The sequence below is a fragment of the Lissotriton vulgaris genome, chromosome 4_1 (genome assembly GCF_964263255.1).
Source record: "Lissotriton vulgaris chromosome 4_1, aLisVul1.2, whole genome shotgun sequence".
NCBI lineage: Eukaryota > Metazoa > Chordata > Amphibia > Caudata > Salamandridae > Lissotriton > Lissotriton vulgaris.
Window position 1 is genome coordinate 313,516,103 of NC_141691.1, and position 10,239 is coordinate 313,526,341.

At 44.1% G+C, this 10,239-nt stretch overlaps 1 protein-coding gene across 2 annotated transcripts in view; it reads right to left on the reverse strand.

Moving 5' to 3' along the window:
* Positions 1 to 3,280, reverse strand: part of MCF2 (MCF.2 cell line derived transforming sequence) — an 870,271-nt gene extending 866,991 nt beyond the window's left edge. For both annotated transcript variants that reach the window (XM_086918640.1, XM_086918639.1), the window contains exon 1: positions 2,941 to 3,280. In XM_086918640.1, the coding sequence (XP_086774766.1) occupies positions 2,941 to 3,040 (100 nt within the window). In that variant the 5' untranslated portion in view covers positions 3,041 to 3,280. The remainder of the gene's footprint in view (positions 1 to 2,940) is intronic.
* Between the last annotated feature and the right edge of the window lie 6,959 nt (positions 3,281 to 10,239).

The following is a 10,239-nucleotide window of genomic DNA, read 5'->3' on the forward strand; positions in this document are numbered from 1 at the left end:
TTTATGCCTGTGATACCTCTAAATGCGTTCTCATGCTTAGGAGGTTGTTTTGCCTAGTATAGTTTATAATAGTCAGTTCATGTGTCCCTGCGTGATCTATGCCTATGGTGATTAGTATTGCATAGTCTGTACCTACCTTTTACCAATAGTTACTGGTTGTGTTCTACAATTGTTATTGTGTGCTACAGTTATTCTAAGTGCTATTTCTACTAAGTGCTGATTCTGACAGTGGCCCACGTGGCCCTGTCCTGGTGTAAATAATCCCTTGTGAGTATTGCCTGTGCCAGTTGGCACCATGTATGTTGTGTGATTACTATCTGATGTGTTTTGACAATACAAAAGTTATTTTTATATAACCAAGTGTGGAGTTCCTTTTGTAGTGTGCCTGGGATGGTGTTGCTGTGTGCGTGCGCAAATGCTTTACACATTGCCTCCGGGATAAGCCTGTCTGCTCGTGCCAAGCTACCAAGGGGGTGAGCAGGGGTTATCTTTGGCGTGTAACTCCCTTGCCCTGACACAAAGTAAAACCAATGAACGAGCAAGGGTGAATAATGACTAGCACGGTGGCTTTATGACTGGCTAAGGTGTATTAACTGCAGCATCTAGTAATCAAAAAAGCCACAAACTAGTAATTAAATTATCATTGTTTCAGCAAAGTAAATACTTGAAAGTTGACATACAGTGTGGACCCTAACAAAAGGCTTACTTAATGCTCCACCAAATGGCACAATGTAACCATCCACGAAATGCTACGGCCTGGATGGACAGCTTGTGTAAGCAATGGCGAACCTTTAATTCTACATCAAAGCCTGACGGTGTGGATCCGAAGCCTCTCTCTCGCTCTCTGTACTTCTTACTGTACTTTTTGAAGAATTAATTAAATGAGCATCTATACCGCTACAGCTTTCTATAGGTAAACCTCAAAATGCCTTACTGGGGCACACTCGCAGAACATCAGAAAGTTTTTTTTAAATGATGCATGTTTGGGAGCCATCTCATCTCCCCCTCTATCTGGGACATCTCCCAAATGCTGTGTCTAGGTTGAGAAATACTCCAGGACTAGGATCTATACGCATTCTTCAGTGTTATGTTGTATGAGAGGTGCACCATCCAATGTTAAGGTGTAGGTTAGGTCCATCCTTGAGTGATAGGGCCCTTACGAGTGGCATTCTCCATCTGCAGGATCTACAGAAGCAGTTTGCGGTCTTCATGAGAGGCGTCCTCCAACACTGGGGTCTACGTGCGGGTCGTACTCCAACTCTGAGGTCTACTGGAGAGGTATCCCCGAATCCTAGGGCCCAGCCCAGGGTCTCCCTTCAAACATATGATCTGCATCCTATTAGGACTGAGAGCTTCTGCACTTGTGCAGCCCCCAAACTCTCCACCCTATCACAACAGCATGTACCCCCTCACCCACAGAACTTGTCAAAAGGAAAGTTGTGGCATCGGGACACTGCAGCCGATAACCACGAGCACCACTGCCTATTTCTACAATGCTCTTGCACCCCCAGGTATCTTGCTGCTAAAAAAACAATTATGTTAAGTCAGCAGCAAAGCCACAAGTCTGAGACCTTTAATGCATAGAGCCAGATTTTCATCAATTTCTTAAATTGAAGAGGGTTATTCGTAGCTTTTACTTCAACAGGGAGGGATTACCAGCATGTGCCTTTTTGAACTGCTACCCAAAGTATACACTTTAAACCCCCCTCCCATCCCACCACCCACATATGGACTTATGCCTGGGCATCCCCAGGGACCCTCGAGCGGCAGCGTTCTGTGCCCCCTGCAATCTTGAGCACAGCATTCCAGTATACATGCCGGGCCTGAAAACACATATAAACTATGTAACGAGCAATATAAAGTACAATTGTCCTGTGCACAAGACTTCCCTGACACCACCATCCCATATACTGCCACTGATGTCGTGTTTTTTGTATCGTTATTGCTATAATGGGCAGAGCTGGACGTGAATGTTAAGGTGCAAGAACCCAATTTCTCTTTAAATTTGGTGACCGCAGCTGAAGCACCTACTATCCAAAGTCGAAGTGATTTAGCGGATGCGGTCCATTTGCAGCATACCAAGGTGCTCATACAATGTCCCTCCTACTTATTCACATGCGTGCTATTTACTACATCGCCTGTTATTTACTACATCGAATGCCTTTATACACCTCTACTCTAGATTATAACATTTGCTAACCACATACCAACAACTCACGTCATATTTATTTGCATGTTCGCACAAAACAATTACTTGGAGTGACTTTTTAAACACATCTAATATAACTAATTAACTATTTACCTTTTATTCTCCCACATAACCGGTCTAAATGTAATCTGAGACGAGAACCGAGATGTAATGCATTTAAGAGCAAGACTAAAAGCTACAAACTTTGACGGCGTGCGAAACGAATTATGATGATGAATATTAGATCAATCCAGTAACCCTGGATTTTTCTATCAACTGGAAAGGGCTCTCCAGGGACTCATCTGGGGTGTAAATGCAATGAAGATACAATGATCACACCAAACTCCAAGAAATTCAAACAACCACAAGCAAATGCGCAATTGCTTCCTTGAGGGCGCAAGGCTCATTGCAGTGACCCGTAACCACTAATCGTTGGGGTCAGAGTAGCGTAGTAAGGCCACTGAAAGCCTCGTCATGGATGGTGAAAGCTATATACATACAATTATAACACAGTGACTTATTACTTTCTCTGCGCTACGTTGGGTGTTGTAGCGTAAGGCACACGTCATGTTAACAAAACTTCCAAGACCTGCTGCCTGCACCAGCAGCCAACTGTAAACTCAGCGTGAGGCGCGAGGCGGCCGGACAGGCTCCGGTGCAGCACGCGGCACTGCGGTCACCTCGCAGGAAGGGGCCGCTGCTGCCGCAGCCCGGGCGGGCGCGCGGGGCGAGCGCTGCGGCGCCGCACTTACTCTGCAGAGAGGAGTCCAGCAGGGCGGCCGCCTGCAGGAGGCAGTAGTAGCGCTCCATCTCCAGCGCCGAGATCTTATTCAGGTCCTGCGATGCAGCCATCCCGCAGCGCGTCCAACTGACAGGAGCCCGCCGCCGCCTCTGGGCGCTTCAGAGCCGGGCGGCTCCCTCCTTCACCATGGTCCCCGGGCGGCCGAGGGAGGCTGCAGGTGTCACTGCCCTTCTCCAGGCGGGTGGGAGAGCTCAGGTGCACTCAGGGGGCCCGGGGAAGCCCGTCTCCGCTCACAGGCTACCGGGCGTCCAATGCGGGAGGAGGGAGGCGCGGCCGGCCCGGAGAGGAGAGCTTGACAGGCAGAGGAGCGGACTGTCGGAAGCAGGGAGGGATGGACCGCAGGAGGGGCCGCGAGGCACAGGAGGATGGACTAGGAGCCAGAGGAGGAGGCATTGAAGGGCGACTGTGAAAGAGGCTGGTGTGTGCGATGATTTTATTTTATTTAATGCATTTTTATATAGCGCGGACTTTACCCGAAGTTGTCAGAGCGCTTCACAATAGGAACAGTAGTGAAACATGAGGAAAAATTACAGGTCAGCATGTTACAAGAGCAAACGTTACGTTACATAAGGCAATAGTGACAATTGTGCATGTATCAAGAGGAAACAAAATACAAGAGGTAGCAAATGATACTGTTCAAGAGGAAAAGCGAGGTGTGCATGTTACAAAAGAGGACACAATACAAGAAGAACTATAGTACTGCAATAAAGTGCAGACTCTCAAACCACAAGAACCGGACCAAAGACGTACAAGGAGAGGAGGGACTGAAAGGAATGAATGGGGGGGGGGGGGGGGGGGGGGGGTGTTGGTGACAGGATGCGCAGGGGTGTGAGTCGGAGGTACTCTAAGCGAGTGACCCTGAGGGTTTCACTCTGCGAAGCAGCCATGGGGCTCAGTTAATGAGGTGACTCAGGGTGGCATATAGGAAAGAGAAAGCTGTCACTGGCCCAAGGCAGTAGCCACAGACTATCGTCAGTTCCCCGTATCCAACTTTACTGTCAACAGTACGGCACGTGCAACACGAGACGGTCAACACCCTTATTTGAGAGTATCAGAAATGTCCTTAGATTACACATAACAGACAGACAGACACCTCCCTGCCTAGACACGAAGAGGCTGCCGCTGCCACCGTCCTGCACAAGAATAGACTGACAGAGTCCCGTGTAACAAGACGCCGCCAATGTCCTGTGTAACCAGAAGCTACCGGCCATTACCCTGTGTAACAAGAGATAACCAAGGTAGTCTGCTGTGCACCAAGAAAGGCCTGCTATGACCAAGAAAGGCCTGCTATGCCCAGCGCAACAGCCGGCCTAGCGTGTGCTCTTGTGTGAAAAGAAGCTGCAGTTCTCCGGTTGTGTACCACGACACCGTCAACTATCGACTGCAACACCGGGTTGTCAGTGTCCTGTAAAAGATGTCGAAAGCATCCTGCGCAAGGGGAGGCTGTCACTGTCGTGTTTTATACAATAATGCCACGATACTACTAGGCAGCAATATGGTGACAGAGTCAGTTTCCTGTACAACGGGCTGTTAGTGTCACGTGCAGCACGAGACCCCGGTGTCCTGGGCTCCAAATGTGAGAAAGTGTCCTGCACTATGCGAAGATTGGCCACGAGAGTGTCCTGTAAACCAGAGGCTGGCAGTCCTTGGGGCTGGAAGTAGGGGTACGACCGGTGCTGCAGCACCCTCACAATAATCATGCTGGACTTCCGAAGGAGAATGAGCATCACAGAGGACTTTACATTTTGCTCTTATCTTGTCACATTTGCTGACTGTGTGTTCAAAGACAGAGGTCAAATGTCAGCTTAGGCTTCACACACATTACCGCCTATTCTTTTAGCTGGAGACTGGTGTTCACTTTTCCGTCTGTTATTGCAAAGTGTAAAGGTTTTGTAAAATAAACTATGCGACAATCTTTTCACAAACAAGTGTTAGGTAAAGCTCAGCTCACGCCCCCTCCCCTTCCTAAAGTTGCATATGGTGCACACCCTAATGGTATAAGCCGCTACGAGACACCTCTGGACCAGGGTCGGATCGGGATCACAATTTGGTCCGGGCACTGAGGAAAAAAGTGGCCCACATTCAAGGGGCGTGGCCCACATTCAAGGGGCGTGCCTTTTCATGAAACACCATTTGGTTACACACGTCAATGTCCTTGAATATTAGATGTAAATACATTAGGAATTTGGACAAGTATGGTAGTGCACTGTCCAGGGACCAGCTGAAAGAGGGCATCAAAGATCAGAAATTGGATTATAAATTCAAATCTGTTCCGAACAGGGGCCCAAAAATATGTTTGGCCCACGGCCCCCAAAATTCTTAAGATGTTTGGCACAGAAATGAATTAAAGTGAGAGGATACTGTTCTTGCACAGGAGACACACGGCGGAGGTGACAATGGCGCCATGATGAGCAACTAAAAAAACAGCAAGCCCCCTTTCTGTCACAAAATTATTCGAGCCCTTCAGGGAAGGAGCACCTAATAAGCAGCGAAGCCCCTGCTATTTCTAACCTACTCTGCCCTCCCTAGACCTTCAGCTCAGGAGCACATGAACAGCAGTGAGGCCCCTGCAATTAGTAAATTAATTTGCCCTCCAGGCCTCAGGGCAATGTCCTGGCAGTGGAGCACGAAACACAGCTTCTGTGTCATCCATGGTAGCCAGGGGGAGGCTGAGGTGAAGATGGTGCAAGTTGCAAAGATCACCTGGCCCCCACAGCGAGACCCATTCTTCCTCGCCCACTATTCCCTCGGCCATTTTTCTCTGGATCCCGACCCGCCATCTTGTCCATTCCCTCGTCTTGTACCCTTCTCCCTCGTTTCCCCCTTGACGATCCTCAAATGTTTCTTCCCTTTTCTGTTTTGCCTTTTCTCCATACCCTTGTATCCCTCCCACCCTCCCTTGGTGCTGTGACTGCATCCCCCCTCCAACCCCACTTAATGGAACTCTGCCTGAGAAAATCTACTATGTGTGTATATATGTGTATATAGAGAACTCTAATCACTAGTATATGAAGTAGACCATTGTACTATCTACCATTCCTATGTGACTCTTAGAGTATATCCATTCGTATCCCTTCCTTAGGTATTTAGAGAACTCTAATCACTAGTATATGAAGTAGACCTTTGTACTCTCTACCATTCTTATGTGACTCCTAGAGTATATCCATTTGTTTCTCTTCCTTGAGTGACTTTACTACTTGTACATTTTCAATTTTTATTATGTTTGTATCTCTTCCTTGTGTGGCTTTACATCTTGTACATTTGCAATTTTTTCTGCTTGTATCTTTTATGTAACACATGTAATCCTAAATCCTTATGTTTCGCAAATAATTCTTATATAAAGCGCTCAGACACCTTCTGGTAAAGTTCGCGCTATTTAAAATCGCATTAAATTAAAAAAAAAACTAACACTGTTTATGTGCTGCGTGGGCCCCAGGGGGGCCGAGGTGAAAATGGCTCAAAGGCCTGAGCAACACCTGGGCCCCAGGGAGGCCGATTTTTCCAAACAATCACCCCCTCCCCAGCCACCCTTAGCCTGATTGCTTTGCTGGGCAGGGGGTGAAGGAGAGGCCACAGCGAAACTGCATTCATTTCTCTGTCTCTGTCTCCGTGACTGTGACCTCTGTGGGCCGTTTTTTTTTCTCCCCTTTCCTAGTCCACAGAAATCACGGAGACAGAGACAGAGAAATTAAAGCAGCTTCACTGTGCGGCTGGGAAAGGGGAGAAAAAAAAACGGCCCACATTGGGCACGGTGATACCGGCCCTTCGGCCGATGCCCGAATGCCCGCATTGCCAATCCGCCCCTGCTCTGGACATACAAATATATAAATTAAGTGATGCACTCAGAAAAGAGTCCAATCAATTGTCCGAAATTCCTGTTCCTTCTTTATTTAGTGATCAATAATTTTTTATCTTTTCATATTCAGAATGATACAGCCTCAACCAACGCGTTTCATACACCTATGTGAACCTCTTCAGGCCAGGAATATAACATAATACATACATCAATATGAATATAACATTAATAGACACATACGAAAATCACCACAACACAACCGTGAGACATACCCCAAAACAATATCCCATATATGTGCATACATAAAAAACAAATGGCAAACAATAATCATTCCTATTCAAATGAACCTGTCATACATAACAAAGCATGATACTATTTCCTCACAGCCCCGCTATTCCATGATAACAGAAGAGAAACACATGATTGTGGAAAACACATTTAAAATGTAAAATATTACATGACAATAATTCATATTATATCCATACAAAATTATAATGTCCCTATCACACAATATATATAAGAAACCTTTATTATCACATCCCGCTCTTATTCAAGGATCCCACTAGTTCATAATGAGTCCACTGGCAAGTCGAGTCCCTATTCCAAATGGAGCAACGATACATAACCTTCTTTTATTTCTGCCCCACAAAGTAAATCTCAAGTTCATAATTCTGCTAATTCGTATTTCGTATCTGAATCTTCATATTCAGGATCGTGGGCACCTAATAAATGAATTAAAAATAGTTTTTTATTACCAAAGTATCTGGTAACCAGATTACCATGCCTCTATCACAAGTTATATTTTACAACTTTACCCCTCTTTCATCTAAAGATATCCAATACTGTGAAACTAAAACTATAACCAGACAAATCTCCCAGCCATCTACTCATAAGATCTCTCACAAAGAGCTGAATATTCAAACCTTAATTCCACATAAAACTCACCCCATATATAATCATTGCATCCATACTTCGATCCATTCCACAATCAACATTTAGCACAATAACCATTACCAATCCAATCATTGCACCTTTGCTTTAATTAATTTCTCCAACAAACATCAAACAAGCCAACAGCACTTTATTCAAAATGAAAATAATTTCCACCATAGTATATTCTGCCCCACTATTTAAAGATTCAAATGGTCTCATGTCTTACACTTATATACAACAATGAAAAAAAATCCACAACCAGGCATTAAACAAGCGTCAATTATAACTTACCTGCATTTTCAACAGGCATCCAACACCTCAACCGCAAACAGCAAACAGTTTGTATGTTCCAAAAACTTCCCCTTAAGTACCTGGTGCCAATTCACATTATACCGAACACATGTGTTAGCTCCATATAGCTCCTACTCAAAAACATATCTAACTGTGGGCACCACAAATACAAAATGTTCAGTCCTCTAATATCACTCCTTATGCCATAATATCACTCCTTATGCCACATGTCTTTCCGGATCAGGTATCAACCTCAAAATAACTACATCACATAAAAAATTATTCCAACTCACCATATAACACAAAACTAATATTCATATAAACTGATGCTTACATGAAAGCAAATTTGACAAAGCCAACCCTAAATCATGACAATGGCATTCTGCACTATCGAAAGATGCTGAAAACATCATTCAATCAATAACAACCCATAGTGACCTTTTAAAAACCAAATTCCTGTATTTCATATGTTTTTAATGTATGTACATGTTGGAAAATAGCCTTCTCAGAAGGGTCACCCCAAAAATGTTGCATTTGTCCTCCTCTTTCTCCTCTGAGCACTTTACCACTGCTAATGACTGCTAAAGTTCATGTGTTTCTCCCCTAAAACATGGTAACATTAGTGTATACCCAATTGACATATTTAGTTTACTTGTACGTCTCTTGTAAGGTAGTATACCATATACCCAGGGCCTGTAACCTAAATGCTACTTGTGGACCTGCAGCACTGATTGTGCCATCCACACAATTTGTCTTTAATAATTTTTCAGGCCTATCATTGCAAGGCCTGTATGTGCAGAGTACTGCGACTTTGACTTGGCATTTAAAAATACTTGCCAAGCCTTAAACTCCCCTTTTATTACACATAAAACCCCCTAAGGTAAGCTTAGGTAGCCCTAAGGGCAGGGTGCTCTATAAGTAAAAGGTAGGATATGTCCTCTTATGTTTTGCATGTCCTGGTAGTGACAAGGACCTACATTCGTTTTCCACTACTGTGAAACCTACTCCTCTCTTAGGCTAACATTGGGAAATCCTTAAGACACTTTTAAGTTGTAATTTCTGATAGAAAATGAGTAGCTGCATCATGTTTCATATCTTTGGAATGGTAATGATAGTTCAGTTCAGTTCTTTATTTATTTCGATGGTTAAAAACCATCATAAAAATGCATATTATTACATACAACATAAAAACATACTGAACATCAGAATTAAAATCATGTTTAAAAAAAAAAGGTTTTGTTAATACTATATACAGGCTTTGGGCATAAAAAAGAGTGCAGCACATTTCATTTCATCTCAATTCGTCCACCATCAGCCCCTTGTATTTCTTAATTTGAACACAATTTTTAGAAAACTCATAATGCCACTCAAGGTACGCATCTCAGTTGATCTTTGCAGAAATAGTAGAGCAGATTTGGCATGGTTAATTTTTGATTCCTTTAAAATGTCCACCAGAAACCTCCGCCTCGGGATTTTATAAAAGGAACAAAGTAATACAAAATGAAGGGTGTCCTGCGGAGACCTATTGTTGCAGCCGCAGGCACCCTTCTGCTCAATTGGTAGCGTAAAACCAGACAGGTAAGCTAAAATATTGTGCAACAAATAGAGCCTAAAACGAGTCATTAAAAATCTCTCATGTTGACTGTACATTAAAAAGAGATACGGTTCCATGCCAATTTCATTACATACAAGCGAGTGGGCTAGTACCGTGGATTTGGTAGAATCAAGTTCCATCCTCTTACAATCATATTTTTCCATTAATTGCTTATGTACATAATGTCTGCAGGAGGGATCCACATTTGAGGGGTCAGAGAATAAAATTTCTTGGTTGATGGACCCTAGTGATTCTTTGATGTATTTCAACCAGTGGATTTGGAGCCATCTATCTCTCTGTAAACAGTCCTTGATGATCTGTCTGGTTAATTCGGCATTAGGGTTTTGCCAAATTTTAAACCAGGTCAAAATTGGTCTCATTCTGATCAGGTCGGATATATATGGGGTACCTAGCTCTTTGTGTGTGATTGCTGCTGAGATGCTCTGGGGAAGCTGTAACAGTTTTTTTAAAAATTTGTCTTCCTCTCCTTGTATCTGTTGCGCACATCCCTAAAACCCCAGACCTCTGCTCCGTAGATAACCTTCGAGGTACTAACCGCACTATACAGTGTCATCACCTGCTCAGGAGATCAACGACCCATTCTTCGAGTAAAATTTAATATAGCCCCATTTGCC